Raw genomic sequence first — 24,105 nt, 5'->3', positions numbered from 1 at the left:
GTCTAAGCTTGACACGGCCACACAGCGACTGTCAGAGGGGCACCAAGGGCTGCATGCAGAGCAGGGCCGCAGCTTCCAGAATCTTCCCGGAACCTAGATGTCTACTAAACAATCTGGTCTGAAAGAAGCCATGTCCTTTCCTACCAGGCAGAAAAAGCCCGCACAATGAATGTCTTCTCACTGAAATCTAACTGACAACTACCATTAGATTAGGGGCTTTGTCATCACTACGGTTAGCTTGGATTTTTCCATTTTATTACCAAAGGTCAAGGATTTTTTCGTACCATACAGGCTTGTAATACTTTCCATACCTCCCGACCCTTCCTCAGGATGACCCTCTTCCCATGCTTCCCTCATCCATCCCCCTAGACAACTTGATTTAAAAAACAAGGCGCAAATTTCATTTCCTCAGAGAAACCCAAAGAAGAAGACTGCACTGCAGCCCAGACCGCACTGCGCAGGCCCCTTACCTGGAATCCCTGGACTCGGGAGAGATAGTCCAGCTGCTCAGAGGGCCTTGTGAGAGGTCCGTGGGGTACGTGGCCTGAAGACATGTTATTCTTTAAAATGGTCTCGGCTGTGGGCGAGGTGCCCCCATACAACAATTCCCGGGCTATCATGGCCGTTACCGTGGCCTTGGCAGGGTTCGGAGCCACCCTGGTGAAATCTTTGGTGTGATGTCCTTGACTGACCCCTACGGCCTGAGCAACCTCAGGCACCATGGGAAGAATTCCAGCAGGCAGCTGCTGATGACTAAGATAAGGCATCCTAAATTCATCCTCTTTATTGCCTGGGGAGGGACACACAGACAAATCAACACAAGTCCACACACACTGCCTGCCTGGAAAGATTATGAAGCCCCAAGCCGGCCCTCCCTCAGTGCCCTCCAAGGCCCAGGGATGGCGCAGAGCCAAACATCGCAGTGGCAACTCATTCACTGAGCACTCGCTATGACCAGGAACCACGCAAACCCCAGAATCACATTCAGATCAAGACAACGTTAATATCACACTTACTAGGCCCATTTTCATCCCCAGAGCCAGGTTCAAAAAAGGTTACTTTTCTTCCATCCCCTGGTTTCTTTATGGGTGTCTTAAAAGGAAAAAAAAGGCCATGAGTTGAAAAATTAGTTCCTGCTGTCTAAAACAACTGTAAACTCCAACCAGCATTAATCTTAGGTTTTTCCACTTCTGAAATATGAGAAGGCAATCGGCAGAAAGCCCTGCCCCAAGGCCTGGCCGCCCAGCGTGTCCCATGGCAGAGCAGAGCCCCCAGTGTGCACCCCCCGCCCACACCAGCCTGTCCATGAGCAGCAGCTGACCAAGTACATGGGACTGAACGCTGAGCCCCGCTCTGCACTCACATGAAGCGAGGGGAACATAAAATCAGAAGAAGCCCATAGGCACCAGCCTGGTAGAGCCCACGGTGGGGAAGGAAGCATTCAGAGCACAGCTAAACAATAGTTTCCTGGAGCTGATAGCCAATTAAAAGGTAAGGTGACATTTCCAGGGATAACAAACTTCAAGGGATTGTTACTGGATCAAACTTTTGTCAAACACAAGGTCTCCTTTCTGAAAAGGTAAGGATGCCTATGAATGCTCTACGATGCAGCTGGAATGAAACAGCCACAGCCAAGTCCAGGACCTATGCAAACTCTCTGATATGTGTCTGGGGTCCCAATTATTAACTGTGTGGCCCCAGCAGATCCAACTGGCAGAGATGACTGAATCAGCCCCGCGTTTTTTCAAGTTTATCCTGACAGGACCATTCAGTGACTAGAAACTAGGTCAGTCAAGGCTTTCGTTGAGGGCACTGCTTACCAGTCTTGGCAGAAGTAAAATTTTCAATATGGGATTCTTTTTATCTAGTGTTGAATTCATAAGGAAAAAGAAATCTCAAATCTAACGTATGGATTTGGCCCTGACTCTAAAATCACACTGTCTCAGAGTCACAGAAAAGCCAAAGCCCGCTCCACAACTAACGAAAGCCTAAGTTGATGAATCTTTTGTGTAGGCCTCATTCCAAGAGCACAAATAATGGAATCACACATTCGTTACCTTCAAGCCCAATTACCCATCATCCCACAAATGGAGAGGAGCAAGCTGCCCTCTGGCAAAGTCCCAGACCAGAGATACTGGAACAGCTACGACTCAAGCCAGAGCTGTGCCTGTAGCCGTGGACATGCATCTCCCGTCCTGACCACGTTATAATGCTCCGCACGGATAAGAGGCCGCTCAGCAGGGCCGCTTTACTGCCGAGAGGATGAGGCCTGGGCCTGAGGCCTGGCCCGAGCGGACAGAGCCCCCAGGACGAGGGGAGAAGGTCATCTCACAATGAGCGCAGAGACAGAGCCCCGAGTCCTCACCTTCTCCTCGGATTTGAGGGCTGGTTTGGTGGGCTGAGCCTGCGGGACTTTGAAGCCAAGGATCTCCAGCATGTTCTCGGCCGCGTTGCGTTTGGCCACCTTCTTATTGGTGCCCGTTCCCTCTGCGGTATGGTTTCCCACCTTCACCTGCAGAAAGAAGGCAGGACTCAGATCAGTGCTTAAACCTGCAGAGGAAAGACCGGTCAGGAACTGGTGTGCTGGCAAAAGGACACGGCAAAGGTCAGAAGCTTGGAGGCTTCCGAGTGCTGCCCGAGGATGGCCTGGATCAGCCTGCGGGAGCGGAGCGGTACGTATTCAGGAACTGGGCAAGCTGGTTGTTAAACGGAGCCGTTATTGAACAGTAATTTGTATAAGCTTACAACTAAGTAAATAATTTTAACAAACACAGGAGATGAATACTTAAAACTCATCACTTCCTAATATGACTACATTTTACAATTATCTGTGTTTTTGAAGTTCGTTACACCTGTTGTATTTGTGGGCGGAAGCATTAGTAATTGTGTCCTGCCGCCCGTCTCTTCCCGCCTCCATGACCAGGTGCCACTTTGAGAGTACCACCGGATTCTGCTAAAAGCAAGAGTTAAGCTGTTTTGTTGACTTGTCCATTGCAGACTTAAGCGATGGAGAAAAGGTTAATAATGTGGTGTAAGCTTAAAAGCGTATCAAGTCTCAGCCTGGACATTGCAACGAGTACAAAACCTGAATTCTTCCCATCTTCGAAAATTTTCTGATTCAGCAAAGAAGTCACTCATATTGTTTACAAATAAGTGAAGTTCTGACAAGTCTTTACTGTTTTACTTTCATCTTACTTGTTAATGTAAACAAAAATATTAACCAATACTCATTTGTCATGACATAAGCAACCTGGAAAACAATAAAGCATTTATGTACAGTCTAATTTTATAACATCGTCAGTGACAGTCACACTAGAGTGACAGATGTATGAAACGTACATGTATTATATATTATTCACAAATTGCCTTACACATCCTTTCTGTCAGTGAAATTTATAATATATCTACGTATGTATGTGAGTGTGTACAGAACTTTGTGCTCGCGCGCCACTGCTACACTTCCCTCTCCTAAGAGTTGGTTGGTAAACAAATTCCAACACATACCACTGCTTACAATCCCCTTCCAAGATGGTCTTGATCACAGACCAAAACCAAAGCCTCACATCACAAAACTGAGAGAGTCAAGAAAACCTTCCCTGGCCTGGGAGGAGGGGCCTGGGGTTGACGCCTGACCTGGCCTCTACCAGCTACGTGACCTTGGGCAAACAACTGATCCTCTCAGCAAGCTGCAGTTTCCTCTCCGAATGGACAGATCAGTACTCTTCTGACTTGGAAGGTGAAACACATCAGGCTAAGTGATGATGCTTTAAGTTGTAAAGTGCCACCCAAGAGTTAAGTATTCTGGGTTTTACCAGAAAATACTTTTAAACTCAAATCACCACTTAAGCTAAGCCGCCGATGTGAATAAATGTTAGTAAGTTAAATACGAGGAGAAAACCTCTGTACTAATCTGAAGTGTCCCCAATCGGAGGAACAGCCAACCTGGAGTCCAGATTCTACAGAAGGATTAGAAGGAGCAGGGAAGAGATCCTCTGATATAACTCATAAAATTTACCTTCTGAAAAGAATACAAACCGTCAAGTAGATGTAATGAGAAAGAAAATGCACGCACAATCCCACCACCCCAGCGCTCTTCTAAATGTGCGCTGCCTGGGCTCCTACCTGTTGATACAGTAGCACCTGTGCTGGGCACCCAAGGACATGCTTTAAGGTATCAAGTTACCGCAAGCCACACGGCCCCACTATCAGTAATGTCGGTGGCAGGAGCGGCCTCCTGGGCCGACGCACTGGACCTGGCCTTGAGAAGACATCAGCCCCTCATCTTATCAGGCTCTGAGATGCGATGAGCCAGCAAAGGGCTGCTGGTCATCCACACGGACTCACCTGCATCACGAACTCCCTGCGGCGAGGGAGGCCGCGCTCGGTGAGAAGCATGTACTCCGGCTCCTTCTCCTTCTTTGCCTGCTGGATCTGGGCCAGTCTGCTAATTGGGTTCATCACCTGACCATATTCTGGGCCGCTCTGCACCTGAGGAACAAGAAATGTAGAAACCATGTGCCGTGTTAGTCACAGAAAGGACCCTGCCAATCAGAGGTCAGGACACGACAACACTTTCATACTGATCTAATGGTTCAGAACTAATCTGATCTTTTGAAAATCTTTTTTAATTGAAAGATGCTTAATGATTTTCTATGACTGATCGGAGGTGATTTTAAGGTCCTCTCAGCAAACCAACATCAACACTTCACTATGAGTAGGCAAGCATCATTGCGATGTGTGCTTTTTAACAAGAAATTTCAACACACGACAATGAATGAAGAGGTAGAAAAAATATAGAGCCATATTCCTAAAACTTTCCCAAAAGTCTGTATTATGAAATGGGTACCTGGCTTTCTTAACAATGATTCAAAATCCACATACCATTAAAAAAAATACTCAAAAGAATATTAAGCTGACACCACGCGGAAAGAAAAACCTAAGAACCCACAGTGGCCAGTCTCAACACCGACGAATCCTCACCCCCTCTCTGGTAAGAAATGCCTTCCAGGATTTGTTAGGCGAAAAAAGGAAACTGCAAAGTATGCTCACTTTTATATGTACAGCACGCTAACTCGTGCGTAAGAAAAATTTGGATCTTGATATAGCATAAACTATATTGACAATCCTGACTGACATTCATAAACGTGCCCAAATGGACTCCTGTCCCTTCTCTGGGGGTGGAGTAGTATAATTTCTGAGAGATCCGTTAGCAGGTCTCAAGAATCCAAAATGAGTGGGAAGATGTCCAGTGAAGTGTGCCGCTCCAACGCCTGCCCTGGACGTCCTTCCTGCCACGAATGTCATTCACATTTGGAATAGCACAGTGGTCAGTGAGACAGAGGAGACACAGTTAACCACTCCCAGCAGATGGGTGCTGCGGCTGTGATCACAGGGCTGGGAGGACACGCTCATCCAGACGTGTGTGTGTGGGTGGGTGTGCGCACGCATGTGCCTGCAGGTGCCCCACTGAACCTGGCTCAGTGTCCTTATCTGCCCAACCTACGGCTCCCCAGAGACCTACACAAGGTGGCCCCTATAAAGGGTCTCTCGGACGTGGTGTGTGCACGTTAGCTCCTTCCCCTTTCACTGGGGTCAGCAACCAGTGATCTAAGCTCTCCAATCGTCCATGGGCAATGACAATTCCCTCTTTACTCAGGGAGTTTCTTACCCTGACTATGGGTTTTGTTTTCTTTTTGATTCTGGGCTTCATCCGCTCCACTGTGGGCAGGGGCGGTAACTTCTTCAGCTCCTCCAGAACAGCAATAGCAGCGTTTTTCTTTGAAATCTTCTTGCTCTTCCCTTCACCTTCCCCCACAAACTCGCCAACCGACACCTTGGTGACAAAACTCTTCATGTGGGGTGGGCCACTCTCCCGGGCAACCTGTTTTAGAGGGAAAGACTGAGTGAAAGCATTACAGACACTTATTACGAGCTGTAGGGCACACTGGTAATCACGCTACTTCACATGAAAACATTCATAATGGGGATGAAGGTCAAAACCCATTAAATGAAGGGAGTGTAAATGTCAGCATAAGGAAACAGTGATAATACTAAATATTTTTAATTCCCTTTCCTTGTATTTTTCCAACTTGTTGATGCTCTTGGCTCTGATGAGTCCCAGACAGTGAGGCATGGAGCAGGGGAACATTTTCTACTCCCACCCTCTCATCAGAATGGCTCACATGTCCCCAGGGTCACAGACTGTCCTGAGTGTAGGGTTATCCACTGCAGATGGCAGAAAGGAAGCTGGTCCAGGAAAGCCCAGAAATAATTATGGCACAGAGAGTTCAACTTTAATATTTGCTCTGAGCCTCCAGCCAAAATTGACCTTATTAAACATTGGCTGCTATGCAGCTGTAAAAAAGAATAAGAAAATCTCTAAACGCCGAGAACAACAAAAAGCAAACTGCTAAAGAGTATATACGGTAGGTACCCTAACTTTTGTGTTAAGAAAAGGATTTTACATACATGTATACATATATATATATGTATGTATATATAGACACATGTGTTTATATTCTTATTTTTGCAAAAAGAAACATAAGAAGGATAAAGTAGAAACCAATGGAATTAGTTCCTTATAGTATGTGAGAGGGAGTGGGGAAAGGAGGTGAGATGACACTTCTGAATGTATCTTTTTGTCTAGTTTTGACTTTTGGAACCAATTTAGTATTTTACATAGTAAAAATGTAAAAATCAATAAAGGTGGGGAAGAAAAAAAAATAAAGATGGGGAAAAACACTAACATGGATTATGAACAGAAACCTGCGTATTAAAGTGATTACATACTCACACAGAAGAAAAATAAAAATCAAAGCCTACACGAGCCCAGACATCCTTGGAAAGAACTAAGAGGACTTACCCTACAGACTCCAAGACTTCCTCTAAAGTTACAGCCACTGAGCCATCGTGGCATTGTGGGAGGGTAAACTCAAGGACAATACCACAGGGAGAACGCAGAAATGGACCTGCATATGCTGTCTCCTGATTTTTGGCAAACACACCAAACCAATGGTATTGGAGCAACTAGATATCCACGTGGGGAAAAACTGAACCATGATCTTGAACTCAACCACAAACAAAAATTAACTGGAGCTAGAACACAGACCTAAAGGTAAAAGCTAAACACTATAAAGCTTTCAGAAGAAAATAGGAGAAAAATTCATAACAATGAGGTTGGCAAAGAGTTCTGGAACACCAAAGGACACCACAAAGAAAAAAAACCCGAATTCCTCTAAATTAAAAACTGCTCATTAAAACACATTTAAAAAGTTAAAAAGGGGGGCCTAGAGAATGAGAGAATATTTAAATATATGTATCCGACAAAGGATTTATATCCAGAATATTTAAAGACCTACAAGTCAATAAAATGACAAACTACTCAATTTAAAAAATGTTTGAAGAGGTACTTCACAAGATCTCTAAATGACCAGTAAGCATATGAAAACGTGGTTGTATCACTGCTGTGCTCCCAGGTGGGAATGCAGGCACCTCAGAGTGGCCTTGACTGGCTGACAAAGGCTGAGGCATGCTGGGAAGGGAGGGCCCCGCTTGCAAGGCACCTGCAGACTGACGTTGGGGTGTCCCCTAGGGCCCTCACATACCACGATTCCAAAATGCCCCAGCCGTGAACAGTGCTTTCCATGTCCTCGGATGAGTGTGCAAATTAAGAGCAGTCGCCCTGCCGGCTCACTTCAAATCCCCAGCTCCACCCCGGCCCCTCAGCCACCATGTTCACTGTCTACTCACACCACGATCCCGTCACCAACATTTGGAGTCTGAGCTCGGATGCATTTACTGTGATCAGTCACACTTGCCTCCCCATGACTATATCAACTAGTACCGTCGCATTTTCCTAACTAAAACTATATATATCAAAAAATCAAGTTGTACACATTTTCCTGAAGAACTGTATGAATGGCTCCTGTCATCTATCAAACACCTAACCATTTCCTATGTGAGAGATTTTACTATCAAAAACTTAGTTAAAAACAAAACAAAACTATTCTGTTCATTTAGTCAATAAACATTTCCTGAGCACCCACTATATGCTACGCAATCTTCCAGGTATAAGAGACAGAACTGTGGGGGGTAAAAATGGAAGCTCTTGCTCAAACTAATAATGTAAGTTATTATGAACCTTTGATATGAGAGTTATTTAATATAAGTACTCATATTAACAAACTCAGTGCTACGAGCTGAACACAAATTGTCATGTTTTAAATTATTACTTTAAAGATATTTACCACCAGAGGGCAATCCCACAATTTTTTTATGTGACTACCTGACAAGTTCCCTGCTATGTGATACCTATTCCTGCACACAATTCTGAAAGCCAAATCTGAAACCTACATGAAAATGAAGTAGGATGGAAGCAATCTGGTCCTCAAATCCCACAGAGCCAACCCTCAAACGGCAATTCCTCATTACGGTTCCGGAAAGTGCTGTGACTCTCAGGTCGGGCGGCAACTAGTGTGAGCAGGTGACAAGCTTCCCAGGGCCCAGCAGTCATCTCTGTAACCCTGATGTGACCCAGGAAGCCAGGCATCTCTCACTCCCACAATCTTGGCACCACTCCCTCCAATCTTTGAAAACCCATCCTCATACCATACTGATCCCTCAGGAGGAGGAGAAGGAAGATTTCCTCCCTTTCCTGCAATGGGTGCACAGGGAGACCTTGTGGCTTCTTGGGGTGAATCTCCCACCTAGTTCCCACCCAACCCCTAGCCCAGTCATTCTGCATGTCCTGTCTCATCGCCTCCCCAATCCCCACACTCCACCCCCAACAGAGGGAGAAAGGCTGGAAGGGATGAAGGGACAGGTAGGAAGCTACCATCCCTACACGCACCTGGTGCTCAGCACTCTGGAAGGGGAACAGTATAAACCTGGTCTGGCGGGCCAGGGATGGGTGTGGGAGGACGTGGGACGGCCCTGTGATCCGAGTGCAACGCCCCACGCCTACCTATGACCCGTGGCAGGCAGGTAAACCATCATCATCACTCTACTGGTGGATTAAGGACTGAATTCAGAAGCCTGTAAGGTGCTAGCACATAATAAAGTATATACTGTATGAAAGTCAGGCATGAAATTTGAGGGATCTAACCGCAAAAATGCTACAAAAGTATATGAACCATTTAAACTGTTTTAAGCAGATGTCCCATTGCAAATTACATTTGCCTTAAGTAACAGTGTGTGAGTTTAAAGCTCTTTGGAAGACTAAATATATAGTCTTTATAATTTTGACTAGAGAACTGGCAAACAAATCTGCTTTGTGTGTTAAAACATGACGTAACCAAGCATGGAAATCAAAAGAAAGAATTTGCCAGACTATTAAGGAAATTTCTACAAATGTCCCCCTTACCTGCCTACCTATTTGGACTCACTGTGTCTTTGAAGGAAACATGTACTAACGGATCTTATTTTCCATTTTCAACTCACAACTGTTCTTGTTTTTAGACCACAAAGTCTCCAATAACAAATGAAGTTACTAAATGGGTGAACTGGACGATGACAACCTATGTCCTTTTTAAACTTACTCTGACAAGATTTTTAGGGACTATTTAAGAAGATTCTTAACATTTTGGGGTAAAAGAAGCTTCTGACAGTCTTCTGAAAATAATGGACCCTCCCTAGAAGAATACATGTGAACATAAACACAACACTCTTCAGCCCATTTCAGGAGATTCAGACCTACGGAGGCCATCGTGGACCGTCTATAGAGATCCACGGCGGCCCCTAAGTTCACGACTCCTAGAAGAATAGTGCTTTGCTAAATATAAAGTCTGAATCTTAAATCTGAAGGTTCACATATATGGGATTATTCCAATGCTATTTAGGAAAAATATAATCCCAGTGATGAATGCCAGCAGTATTGTGTAACAGAGTCCTACAAGTAAAATAAGCTTACCTCAAAATTCACAGGCAAGTTCCGTTTAAGTGCAATCTCAAACACTTGACTTATTTCAGACTTATTGAGATTTTCTTCTTCTGATTCTCTTCCATTCACCTAAAGGAAGAGTAATTGTTTAGTGGTCAACTCTTATTAAACCCATCAACATCCCAGCTGTGATGATAAACCTTAAAAGCACTGAACCTCGGTTTTATGGATCGAGCGCTAAATCAGTGAACAAGGCCACACGCGTTCTGTGTGTCAGTGAATTTAAAAGGTTAAAGAAAAGAGTCTCCTATCACACACGTGAGTCAGATTGTACCTCATAAATCCACCATAGACAATGCACACATAACAGATTTCTAGGTACGAATCAGCCTAATCGTGGTACAGCAGGATGGCTCGCTGGCTGCTCAGGAAGAGTGACTTCCAAAGCTCCCCTCAAGGACTGGCAAGCCGCACATTTTGGAAAAAATCAAAATATAGACAGGTTTTGTGGGACAAGTCAAGTTCAAATATAAGTCTCTCCACCTAAGTATGCAGGTTTCTTATCTGGACATAAAGTCTCTGGAAACCACTTTTTTCAAAAGGATGCAGCTGAACAATTATAAAACTGCCAAGTATCTCATCCCAGCTGCTGGCAAAAATTCAAGGTGCAAACTACTAAAGTCTCCTGAACAAAGGCTGGGATTCTATCTTTATAACGAGGTTCATTTATAGTCCTCCAGCCAGGGGCGGGACTGCAGAGGAGAGACCTCTGTGCGTGCAGATAACATAACTGATTCCATGGTGTGCTGCAATGATAACAGGAGAAATGAGATAAGCTCTGTAACAGCAAGTGCCCCAAAACATGGCAAGTGAGCTCTGCTTTTCCTCATGTTATTGGGACTCTTTAATCAAAAAATTTCTAAAATCCTATTTCCAAAATTAGAACTACCTGACAGCGTGTAGAGGACTATCCAGAATTTTAACTGTGCATTTAACTGTGCATTTCCTTGCGTATATCAGGTAGATTCTATACCTACACTGGACCATTATTTCAAGCTGTAACTAAAAGAAATAAAACTTGAAGTTTAAAAAAAAAACACATTAAAATAATCAAGAATATAATCTTGTACAAGTACATTGATCCCAGACACTATTTGTAATTCCTTCTCTCCTTTCTATGATGCTAATGTCTTCTTTCCAATCTGATTTCACTTCACTCTCTGCCTGGTCAAATTATTTGCATAACATTTCTGGTGGTTTATTAAGCTAAACACACTTTTATTCTTGTTGTTTAAGTCCTAAGGAGAAAAAGGGTCTGCCTCTTTATGAGTGGATCCTTAAAGCCAGAAATCTTCAAGCAAGGTGCATTATGAGGCTTGGGTTCCACAGAGGTTTTGTTTGAAATTTAGTTGTTAAATACGTAAATACATTTTAAACTTAAAAAAAAAAAAAATTACCGATTTTTAAAAGTATGTTCAACAAATGGTGCTGGGAAACCCAGATATTCACACACATAAAAATGAAGTTGGACCCTTACCTTACACCATATACAAAAATGAACTCAAAACGGATCAAAGTCCTAAACATAATGGCTAAAATTATAAAACTCTTAGAAAACATTGGGGAAAATTCACGACACCAGATTTGACAATGATTTCTTGGATATAACACCAAAAGCACAGGCAATAAAAGAAAAAAATAAACTGGACTTCATCAAAACTTAAAACTTTTGTGCATCAAAGGACACTATCAAGAGAATAAAGACAACCCACAGAATGGGAGAAAATAGTTGCAAATCATGTCTGATAAAGAATTAACATCCAGAATATAAGTAGAACTCCTACAACTCAATAACAACAAACAACCCAATTCAAAAATGGGGACAGGATTTAAATAGACATCTGTCTAAAGAAAATATATAAATGGCCAAGAAGCACATGAAACTATGCTCAACACCACTGATCATTAGGGAATGCAAATCAAAACCACAATGATACCACCTCCCTCCCACAAGAATGGCCACAGAAAATAACAAGTGTTGGTGAGGATGTGGAGAAACTAGAACCCCTGTACGTTGCTGTTGGAATGTAAAATGCTGCTGCCTCTTGTGGAAAACAGTTTGGTGGTTCCTCAAAAAATTAAATACAGAGTTACAATATGATCCGGCAATTCCACTTCTAGACATATACTCAAAAGAATAAAGTAAGCACTCAAACACATACTTGTACACCAATGTTCATAGCAGCGTTATTCACAATAGCTGAAAGGTGAAAACAACCCAAACATCCATCAACAGATAAACGGGTAAGCAAAATGTGGAATATCCATACAATGAAATATCATTCAGCCTTAAAAAGGAATGAAATTCTGAAACATGATACAACATGAATGAACCTTCAAAACAAGATAAATGAAATAAGCCAAACACAAAAGACAAATATCCACTTATCTGAGTTGTCTAGAATAGGCAAGTGCATAGAGACACAGAAGCAGAATAGAGGTTACCAGGGGGTGGGGTTGGGAGCAAGGGGAATTACTTAATGGGTACAGAGTTTCTATGTGGGATGATGAAAAGTTCTGAAAATGGACAGTGATGATAATTGTACAACATTGAGAACATACTTAATGCCACAGAACTATATACACTTAAAAATGGTTAAAATGGTAACCTTTATGCTAATATTTTATCTTAATGTTTTTTAAAGCAATAAAAACAATGTGCTGCACACCAAATATTAACACACAGGAGACTGTCAATACGTTAACTTGTGCTGACAGGTTAACCCATTTTTGTGCACAGCAAGGTTTTTTGACAGCTGTTCATTTGAAGAGTATCCAGAGATTTTTTTAAATAAATGAGATTAAAAAAAAAAAAAAGGCCACTCTCATGCTAAGTAATTGTGTCAATGAGAATGTCTTCCTTATGTGCAACCAGAACAAAATTTGGAAATAAACTAGATGCTGAAGCTGATATAAGACATCAACTGCCATGCATGTACCCCAATTTTCAAATTTTTTTGTTCATTGTACCAGCCCAATTAGTTTTAACTTTTATTTTTAATTATGATCTACTTTAAAGTACAGATAGTAATGTAACAGGCAACTGTGCTGGATTTAACAAATGTCAACATTAAGTACTATTGACATTAAATTTTGTTTCTTTTTTAAGGAACAGGGTGGAGCCCTCCTCACTCTCCTTTCCATGGCAGAGTTAACCACTATTCTAAAATGAGACTGTATCTTTCCCAGCCATGTTGTTTTTGACAGAGGAGAACAATATATTCTGTGTTGTGAAAATTCACAAATTAAGTGATTGCTTTAATAAATATTATAAAATTCAAGCTTTTAAGTCTACACTAATGAAATGCTACATTTCTGTTTTATATATTGAGGTTCCACATAAGTCTGATAGAAAACAATGGTCTACTGCTAAATTCTAAATTCTAAGCCAGTGGCTCTCAACCACAGCAGCTCATTAGAATCACTTGGGAGCTTTACAAACACAGATGCCAGAGTCCCACTCCAGACAAGTGAACTCAAATTTTCGCAGGTTGGGCCTAGGTACCCCTTTTATTTATAGCATGTTTTGTTTTGTTTTTAAGTCCCCAGGTGATTTTACTAGCAACCAGAGTTGAGATTCACTGCTCTAAGCCATTGCTTCCAAAGGAATTTCAAGAGGGACAAAGCAGCCAGTCAAATAAAAAAGCAAAACAGGAAACAAAGATATACATTTACTTGGAATTGAGAGTATGTTGCTCTTTTACATAAATAATTTTGATATTATCTGGATTGGACAAAATGTTGCAATGGGGGAAGCAGCAAATGACTCAAAACAAATTCACAAATACCATTCCCAGTAAGATGGGGAAAGTGTAGTAGGCCCTTAGTCTTACCTTCATGAAGTGGGAATTACTGTTAACATCAATCCCATAGTATGGTTCAGCAATAAAATCTAGGCAATATTAAGAAAAGAAAGAAACACTCTGAACCACGCTTAACCCTCAGTATGCCAGGAAAAAATAGTCATCACCATTTATCATCTGGCTCCAACAGACGCTTTGTTTTTCTATATTTCAAGGCATTTTACAAATAATATACAGAATAAAGGATAACAAAAATCATTTCATTAGAGATTTTAATAAGAATATAAAATAGCAAACCCAAGTTTTTAGTCCAGGTTTGTAGCGTGGAAGGCATATATATGTACCTGAAATGGGCAAGGTCCTTTAAATACAGCTAACTGCTCATCAGCTGGCAGCCTGACCTGGAGCACAGCCCACTTGTAAGGATGCAAGATTTCAAATCCATCTTCAATAGGTCCTAACTTATCGTGACTCTGATTCTTCCACTGGTATTGTCAAAACACACTACTTTTGAACCTGACTCATAATTTTGTTAAAGAGAGAACAGCCATCTTCTTTGTTCCATAAAACAAAAGGCTTTCATTTTTAGATTTATAACCCCCCAAAGAAGGACCAATCTAACCATTTTTTTCATTGTTATATCATCTATTTCCTTCCAGTCACCTTTGTACATATGTCTCCTTTTGCATTTGCCCACTTATTTTGTGGACAACAGGTGACAAGAAATATATTCTGGTGGCCAAACATCATAAAAGATAAAAGAATGTTGTCACACATACTTTTTTTAAAAATCAAAACAGGATGGTCCAGGTTCATGTTGCAAAATATTGTGTGAGGAAGTCCCTCCTGTTGAGTGACCAGAAGAGAAGACACCTCCTTTTCGTACCATAGAAATATATTACTCAGCTGATTCTTGAGTTTGAGAAAACTTATCTAAGGTTATCACCTGAAGACTCACCGTCTGAGATTTTACTTAAACACTCAATCTCACCATCCCCACCAGTCTACAGTGCTGCTACCTGTCTCCTTGCATTCATCTTCTGATTTGTCTAATGACCGAAACGTCTTCCTCTGTCAATTCTCTTCTCTTTGCCAGTACAGATGGAAAAAGAAAAATTCTGAATTCTCACCTGGGTTCAATGAAAGCTAAATACAATAGAGTAAAAAGATGGTGGCTCTAGCCTTCTTTTGTATCTTCTTGAAAGAATGTAGTACATTAGGCAATGCAATAAGAACATTAAAGGACGATGCAATAATGACAATTATTTTACTACTGTATCATCCACCTAGGGATTTCATCCTTCTTCCATTTTCTTATTATTTTAGTCTTGCTTAGCATATTTGGGAATATATGATGAATAGTACTGAAATGGTATGTAGGATGACAAACAGCAAAAATATTTCAAAACATAGCAGAATTAAGATTCCATAATGTAAAGATTTATGAAAGGGTTCAAAGGACCAATATGATCGTTGTAAAACAGAATGAGTTTTATTCTATTTGAAAAAGTATGTTTTCTCTTTGTTCTTCGTAAGACCTTTAAAAAAAGAGTAAAAGTCATGCAATGTAAATCCCTTCAGAATTTGGAAAACAAGGCTCAAAAATGAAAATTAAGCCCAGTGGACCCTGACTATATAATGAGGATTAAGGTCTCCAATTTCAGTTTTAATTCTACCTAAATATGTCTCTGGCCCACGTGAAGGTAAGGAGCTGCATTTATTTATTTTTACAAAAGTATTTTTTTTAAAAAACTTCCAACAGTGCAATTTTGAAGTCGGTCTTCTACCACTACCAGGAAGAGAAAACTACTTTAAAGGTCTGATATAACCTTCAAGATAGAAACTATGCATATCCAAACACACACACACACACACACACACACACTTCTCTCTCTCTCTCTCTCTCTCTCTCTCTCTCTCTCTCTCTCTCTCTCTCTCTCTCTCTCTCGGCGCTTTTGTTTCCTTAAACGCAACCAGGATCACACTATACGTATAATTAATAGCTCTGAATCTTGAACTCCCCCTCCCCCACCCAACAGCTTATGGGCCTCCTTCCAGGCCCACGTACACAGACTCACCACACTCGGGTAAAGTATCCGTTTATTAAACCATTTCCCTACTAATACATTACAGATACTGTAGCTCTGACCGTCTTACCCGAACAGCTCAGACACTGAATAAGGCATCCTTTATTAGCGCAAACCTTAGATTAAAAATAAAATTAAAGCGCTTTCCCAACTCAAGACCTTTGCACAAGCTGCTCCCTCGGCTGGGAATGTACATCCCTCCTCTGCTCTTCTGCTCATCTTTAGTCTCAGCTTAAACGACTTCCTCAGAGGACTTCCCTGAATACACCATTACTCCACTCTAACCGAGACATTTTATGCTCTTATATCACTTGCTACTTTTCCATCCTAGCACTCACTGCACTTTTTGATGATACTCATGTTACGATCTGTCAGCTCCATTAAGCTAAGCTCCAGAGGGAGAGGGGCCTGGTACAAGGCCTGTCATCAAGCAACCAGACTATACCAGCCTTGTAGACAGAAACTGCTGTCTTTATTGGCTATGTTCTAGAAAGGATGAATTGAGCCACCACACAATCACATGCTCTACAATTTTCAACAGCACAAATGACAATTTGTTTAAAAGGACAATTTCCAATGCTGGTAGGCCGTGGGCAAACAGGCTGCGCACACCCTGCTGGCAGAAGTCTAAGATGGTACCACCTTCCTGGTGGGGAACTTGGCCACCTACATGGGGGTGCAATTCTACTTCTAGGGCTGAAGCCCACAAAAATAGCCAGAGACATACACAAAGATTTAACTACATCAATGTTCTTCATTACATATTTTATTAACAGGAAAAACTGCGAACAACCTAAATAACCAAGCCTCTGTTTTAAAGATAGGCTGGTACGTGCATACGATGGAACACTCTGCAGCCATTAAAAAGTGCTTAGCTACATGGTGGACTTGAGTCCTCCATGGAACTGTAAGTCAACGGCATGGTAACATGTTAATGAGAAGCACTTCAGTGAAAAAGGGTGGTTTCCATACAATGCCATCCCATTTCTGTGAAGTTACTTCCAAATGCACTGACATCCATCAAAATGTTTATATAGTGATTATTTACTAGTGGCAAATTTATAAACCATTTGTTTTTACTTGTTTTTGAACTTTAAAATTTGTATAGTTCATATGCATTACTTGTAAGAAAAAAAATTAAAGTTATCTTTTGAAAATGTCTCTCTTTACCCCCTACTACCCACCTACCAGGGGGCCTGGTAAGTCAGGGGCAGCTCGTTTAGGCAGAAGGCCAAGTGTTTCGTGTCTTACTCCAAAGAAAATGTCTTATCCTAGCTGATGATTCTCGCTTCTGAAGCACTGGTTAAGGTCAGTCTTTGAGCCATTTCTGAAGGGCATTGTCTCTGCTTCAAACTATGCAGAACTAGAAAAGGGGCAAAGAGGAGGCAACAATGGCATAGGTAGATTTGAGCATTATTCCTGGCAAATCTCCTTACACACCTAACATGAGCCCAGGAGAACCTGTGTACTGCGGCCTCCGCCCCGCGAGCCTGAGACCACGTGTACTGCGGGCCGCAGGCCTGAGCCAACCTCCGAGATACCAACAGCACTTTCCTTTTCTAGCAGTACTGTGAGAACTTCCAAGGAGAACTCAATGTGGAGAAAACTGCCTGGGAAGCACTGATAAACACTCAGGGCTTGTGGTTCCCAAACCCTTACCATGCTTTAGGATTACTCCAAGAGTACATCAAAAAAGAAAAAGAGGCTCCTTGGTCTTGCCCTAGAACAACTGTACTAGAATTATGTGAGCTGGGCCAAGGGATTTTTTTTTTTTTTAAATTTCTCCAGTGATTCTGAAGCAGAAAACCCACAAACCAGTGTTCAGTGATCTGTCAACACCCGCTGGTTAGAACCGAGAAATATCTACTCCACCTAACTTTAATTCGATTAGCACCAAAGTCAGGTAGGAAAATAAAAACCCTCCAAAATAACTGAGATTACACCACCTCTTGGTGTTTTATCCAATCTCACCACAGAGAAGCCCATCCTTTTAACTTCACTACATTCTCCTCTTCTACGTTACAGTCCGCTCTCTTTTACCTGGTCCTCAGTGGACCCTGGAAACACATCATCTCTGTTAAAATGTGTGATGACACTGGGAGATGGAAATGCACTGTCACAACACAAAGACAAAATCCTCCTGTGCGGCCAGCCCTGAAGCCACAGAGCACCGCCCGAGCTGGAGGACCTTGGTGGGCAGCTGAGCACAGCGGACCTCAGCAAGCACCCTGACAAGGACCCCTTGGGGGCACACCTATCATCACACCAAGGTTGTGTGCAAGATTTTCTTATTCTTTGTGAACTTGATTCTTGAGGAAAAATAAATGCTTTCCAGAGATAGTTTTAGGTGGCATTTCATGCCGTGATGCAACAGAATCATGAAATCTCAAGGTTTTCTATTTAATGGGTTTCTTCTGGACCTGTGGTGTTAAGACTCCGCCTTACCAGAGATATTCACTAATGCTCTGGCCCCTCAATGGCATGGAGTCACTGATTATCTAAGACCCATATTCCTATTTAATCACAAAGAGTTCAAGTCCTTTCCTATTGTGGTAGTTTTAAAACACGACCCCCAAATTCTTTGATACTCCTCTCATCCAGAAGTGGGGTTCTCAATACTGTGAATGTATGAAAAGCCACTGAATTGTAGGTTTAGAATGGTTAAAATTGTGAATTTATATTATGTGAATTTTACCTGAATTTTTTAAAAAGTGAGATTCTCTATCTCTTCCTTTTGAATCTGGCCTCTGTGCCTACTTGACTCTTAGAATATGGGAGAAGTCATGTGCTGATTTCTGGGCCCAGGGCTTAACAAACAGGCAGCTGCTTCCATTTCCTGTCTTTAGGATGCTCCCTCTTGGAATCCAGCCATCATACCATGAGGATGTGTCAGCAGTCTTTGCACAGGTTAACTAAGTAATAGAGAAACTGAGGTCCCCGGGCGGGAGCCCCCACTTAGCTCAGAGCCAACAGCCAACAACAGCTTACCAGCTGTGTGAAGGAGCCGTCTTGAAAGCGGATCCTCCCGCCCCTGCAGAGCTGCCTCAGCCAAAGCCATGTGGAACAGAGACAAGCTCTCCCCCAGCCAAGCCCTGCCTAAACTGCAGATTTGTGAACAAAATAAATGCCTGCAGGTGTTGAAGCCACTAAATTTTGTGATGGTTTGTTATGCACAATAGAGAACTGGCATTTTGATATTATAAAGAAAGAAAGGCTGGTCAAGAATGGCTTCAGAAAATTCTGGAACCTGGTAGCATAAATCACAGCAGATTCTGATAAGCATGATCTTTAGCACCAAAAAATTCATCCATGCATGTTCTCCACAACTCAACTGAGTCACAAGTTTTCTATAATAACATGTTCACTCAAAACTATGCCATAGAGTGAAAAAGAAGGCATCTGACTTTCCTGGCTAAGAAATTTTTTTCTTTTTTAAAGGGGGAGAAAAAAAGCCAGAAAGCTACAGGGACAAAATCTTGTAAGTTATCAAATAACAAAAACGATGGGCAGCTCTCAATGCATCTTCTTAGAAAAAGTAACTTGAGATGATGTCTTTCATGCCACCCTCCTGCTCTGCCCAAAGCGTTAAGGAGCTTCAACTCTGTTCTCTCCTTACCTCCAGCCTCTCAGGCGGGGGCTCATTCTGCAGGATCCTCAAAGCTTTCGCAGCAGCATCGTGTTTCGCAGCCTGTCTCGTCTTTCCTTTCCCGTTAAATTGCTGTCCTCCCACAGAAAGTTCAACTTGATAAAGTAAGGGTGGTACTGGAAATGGGTAAAAGTACCTAAAAATAAAACGGGATGAGGAAAATAGTCTCAGGTTGTTAAGTCACCTGTACATTCTCTGGCAAATTCCAGGTATTTCCTTCATCATGGGTCCTAACTGCATTAGTGTTTGCTTGCCAGTGATGAACCCTCAATAGTATATCCAGAGATTTCATAAATTTACTCTCGATTAGAATTGCCACACACAGTCTTTACAAAATCTAAAATGGATCAGGCTGTAGCTGAGACAGAAAACTTAACTTGCTCTACTTTCTCATATCTGAGATTGACACTTGTATGTCTCCAGAAAAGACTGGAAATTTGTAAATAGAAGACTTTGAGAAAGGGCCCTCATTTCTGGAAATCCCAACAGCCTGTAGCAGCCTGTAGCCTGGTAGAAGTTGGTTTCTTCCATTTCAGAGTTTGTATTTTTAAACTGGTTTTGCCCACCACCCACCCTTCCAAGTAGAGCAGGAAAATGAAGACTTCCATTTTGATCATCAAATATCCGTTAATGTCTTATGACTGAGTGCAGGAGGTTTTTAACACACGGCATTTTCAGGTTTCAATTGATATTTTACTGCACCTGTACGCCAAGGCTATTTACAAAGCACGTTAAGTTCGAATGTCAGAAAATACCCAGTAAATAATAATCAGGAAATCTATGAATGCTGAGAATCATGGTGTTACGGCAATCGTGTTCGAATATGACTCAGTTATACAAAGCAGTTCCAAGGGCGATCTTTCTTTAAGCAGACTGCTTGGGAGCGCAAGCCACACTGCTGGTGAGGAACATGCTGAGGCCCTTTCCAGTGATAGGAGAAAAAAAGAGCATCAAGATACATTCCAAAGACACCAACACAATGAAGGGGCAGGCCAAAGACGACCAGATCATCACGTGCTCCACGACCTACATATGTCAGCATTCTATGCACAAGATCAGGTATACTTCCACCTGTATTTAAAACACACACGTACCTTGGCGGATAAGCACCTCCTCTCATGTTGTAGTTATAGGTGGACTGCATCCGAGAGTAAGGGTCAACAGGCTTATACATTGGTTTCTTCCCAAGTTTCATGCACAGTGCATTGAGCTCTACAGTAGGGGTTATGCTGTCTGCAACACAGAATTAGCACAAAGAACTGTTTTTTTCTCTGACATAGGAATGACAGTCACTAAAATCAGAAAGAATAACATGCTTTCTACTAATTGGATTCATGATGCACTTCACTGCTAGGCAGCAGGTCAGGAAATCCAAGAATCTGCTGTGATTTCTAGATATTAATACACAGTCAACTGCACAAAATATACTGTAAGGGCAATTGGAGGGAGCAACAATTTAACATGAGATGTTATCAGTGCAAGCCATATATTCCAGTTGTCAGAAGTAAGTCCCAATACTTATCAACTTCCATGATTAAAAAATCCCAGGTGACTATCCATTTTGTCATTTGGGAGTATTTAACCTATATAACACTGGTTGTACTGACTTACTGGGTTATCGGCTTACACTTAGAAGGATATCTGTACACATTATTTCACAGAACAATGCATTTATTAAGTACTAACTGAATGCAAAGCACTGTGCTAAGCTTGAGGGACACAATTCTTGCCCCACACGAGCTCACAGAACACAACATACACACTCAACAAACTACAACACAAGATGTGCTATAAGGACAGGTGTAGAATCACTGAGAAAAAGTCAGGTAAATTCTACGTGGAGAGATCAGATGAGGCACACAAAATATTCAGGTATTTCAATTCCCAATATTTAAAATGGAATTTGACCTGTGGTGATAATACTTGTTAGGAAAATGAGTTGTTTCCACATACAACAGGAGCAAGTATATCTTGGGTTATTTCAGAATCATCAACTTTAGAAAACAGACGCTATTAATTTTCCAATTTCCTTTTTCTAAGTTCGTCCAATTCATAAACCTTTAAAGACCATTTAAAAAGAAAACCAGCCTGGAAAGATTAGTGTCAGTGCACAATCACATTTAAAAACAGCACTTCCATATCAAACACAGAACAACACTAGCAATGGCAAAGTTTGATTTAAATGCACACGAAAATCTACTTTAAAATGCCTCTTTAGGATGTATGTAAAGGAAAATAAAAATGACTTGATTCTGTATTATACTTGGTCTGACTAAATTTAGTGCATGAATCAAATTTGTAAGAATATCTCTGGGTCTGCAAAATCAGAGGGTCACATGAGTAATCAACCCCTCTTACCTAACATCAGAATTATATTTTTTACAGAATTCACATAGTTGCATTTTAAGTATAACCTGAATCATTTTAAGAGTAACTCTGACTCATCAAATTTATCTGCAGTAGAGAATGAATCTGAAGACAGAATACCACAAAGAAATCAAAAGCAACAAGAAAGGTGTGAGCGAGGTCTTCCCGGATTCATTGCTGCGTACAAAAGGCCTGGGATACTTCGCGTATTTTGAGGGGTAAGTGCTAAAATAGTCACTCCTACCCACGGCCGCCAGCCAGGTCAGTGGTTCCTAACCTTTCAGCAGACACTCTTCTTTATTAGTATTCTCCTGCTTGGTTCCTTGTTTGAAGAGACATTATCTGATTTGTATTTAAGTAAGAAATATTTAAGTTATTTTCTCATTCTTTTTAAAGATCAGGAGATGACAATCAGGGTTTCTGATCAGCATGTTATAACTGATATTACCACATTGAGTTGAAACGATTCTAGCTAAAACCTACATTCTTGGCAATCTGTATAACCTTATCAAGGGAAAAAAAAGTATTTTCATTAATCTTTTCTGAAATTTGAGAAATCGTTTCATGACAGCTCCCCCCACGCCCCCAACTCCCATGACCGCCTCTCCAGGTCGTCAGGAATCAAGGGACCATCGGTTGGGAACCACTGCTTTAGAGTAAGGATAGTATTTGCCACTGGTAGTGCAGAATCTGTGCTTTCAAAGTCACCAAGTTAGTTAAGAAAGAATTCATATACATACTAAATGGTACCTCTAGACACACTTTTGAAAGGAACCTGTCTTGGCCCACGCATAATACCTGGATTCCTTCCTTCGCTACGAAAAGGGCGGGCTATGGGTTTGGGAAATTTTGTTCCTTCCAAAGCTTTGGCAGCAGCTGTGTGCTGGGCTTTTTTAATACTAGTTCCTTCAGCTTCCCAGTGCTGATCTCCAAGTGTTAGCTGTACTGTAAACACCTACAAATGAAAATTGTGAGCTCTCAATTCATGAAACCTGATGGTAACTGTAATAGGTCACGTGGCCCTTGCACATTTTTTATGGTCATGATTTAAAAGGCCTGATCATTATATTGGTAATTTATCCCTTCACCCCCGTTTTTATTGTTTTTATAAACACAAAAATATAGATGATAGATAGATAAATAGATAGATCACTGACTAGCAATGCACAGCACTCTATGAAAAAAAACTATGCTTTGAAAGATGGGGGTAAATATAGAGATTTAAAAACATTTTCTTATACACTAAAATATTAGACACTGATTATTTGGAAGCCATCCAAATAAAAATTGTCTTCCAATTATTTCTCATGGAAGAAATTTAGCAAACTTGATTTAGACACACAGTAGTTATTTCACACAAATTAAGATAATATTTGTTTTGATGTCATAATGTGTTTGTGGACGTGGCTGAAAACGCAACCCCAGAAGGACAAAAACTTGAATACGTTTGGGAATGTCAGCCAGGTTCTAAAACGTTGCCTTTCACTTTCCCAAGACTGCACTATTCGTACACTGCCTCCACTTTCAGAAGGAAATCAGATCCACAGCAAGAAAAGACCTAAAAAACATTTCTGAACTCAAATCTAAGGAAGCATCCAAAATAGCAAGTTTTGTCCTCAACAAATGCCGGCGACGGCAAGCCTTTTTCTTTTTAAAAGGTAACTCCACTCAATTCTTAAAATTAGGTTATATTAATCCTATCAGTATAGAATTAACACTGTCAGAAAACAATGACCCATCATAGCACAGTGATTCCTTCACTATGCTGTGCATCTGAAGAATAACCTAAGAAGCTTGGTAAAATACACACGCCCAGGGTTTCTGATTGAACCGCACAAAAAACACCCACACATGCATAATTTTCATAAGCTCCCAAAGTGGTCTCCAAAGTTTGAGACTCACTACTTTGGAGCTTTTATTTTTCTGATTTTCTTTATCACTGAATATCACTGCATTTCCTTTAAAATAATTTACGTGAGAAATGTTGATTTCAGTTATGTCCAGGTCATTTAAGTTTGGTGCCTAAAAGAATAAGGGTGACTTGCCTTCATAGCTGGATTTTTCTTGTAGGTCTTAACTTCAGGATTCCCTCAGTGCACAACTTCCACTAAAGGGGAAAACGTGCAGACTCCTTCATCCCCCCTGAAACATTAGGGGTCTACTTTACTTATGCTGCAGCTCACAAGATTACTCACTTAAGTACCAACAGCATGAACTCAAAACCCTAGCCGGACTGAGAAGTCAAAAAGCAGAAGACTGCAACGC

General features: G+C 41.4%; 1 protein-coding gene across 8 annotated transcripts in view; it reads right to left on the bottom strand.

Annotated features, from left to right (window-relative positions):
• STAU1 (staufen double-stranded RNA binding protein 1) overlaps nucleotides 1-24,105 on the bottom strand; it is a 47,266-nt gene that overhangs the window by 3,596 nt on the left and 19,565 nt on the right. For 4 of the 8 annotated variants that reach the window (XM_033094880.1, XM_033094882.1, XM_033094884.1 and 1 more), the window contains 8 exons: nucleotides 20,568-20,706; nucleotides 19,444-19,609; nucleotides 9,908-10,006; nucleotides 5,669-5,899; nucleotides 4,345-4,488; nucleotides 2,366-2,512; nucleotides 1,017-1,092; nucleotides 471-790 (listed from right to left, as the gene is read on the bottom strand). In XM_033094880.1, coding sequence (XP_032950771.1) covers nucleotides 471-790; nucleotides 1,017-1,092; nucleotides 2,366-2,512; nucleotides 4,345-4,488; nucleotides 5,669-5,899; nucleotides 9,908-10,006; nucleotides 19,444-19,609; nucleotides 20,568-20,668 — 1,284 coding nt within the window. In that variant the 5' untranslated portion in view covers nucleotides 20,669-20,706. Of the gene's footprint in view, nucleotides 1-470; nucleotides 791-1,016; nucleotides 1,093-2,365; nucleotides 2,513-4,344; nucleotides 4,489-5,668; nucleotides 5,900-9,907; nucleotides 10,007-19,443; nucleotides 19,610-20,567; nucleotides 20,707-22,638; nucleotides 22,796-24,105 lie in introns of all 8 variants that reach the window. The other 4 variants (XM_033094881.1, XM_033094883.1, XM_033094878.1 and 1 more) reach the window with 3 other exon arrangements.

This window comes from Rhinolophus ferrumequinum, chromosome 23, assembly GCF_004115265.2.
Source record: "Rhinolophus ferrumequinum isolate MPI-CBG mRhiFer1 chromosome 23, mRhiFer1_v1.p, whole genome shotgun sequence".
NCBI lineage: Eukaryota > Metazoa > Chordata > Mammalia > Chiroptera > Rhinolophidae > Rhinolophus > Rhinolophus ferrumequinum.
This window is presented reverse-complemented; position numbering and strand designations above follow the sequence as displayed.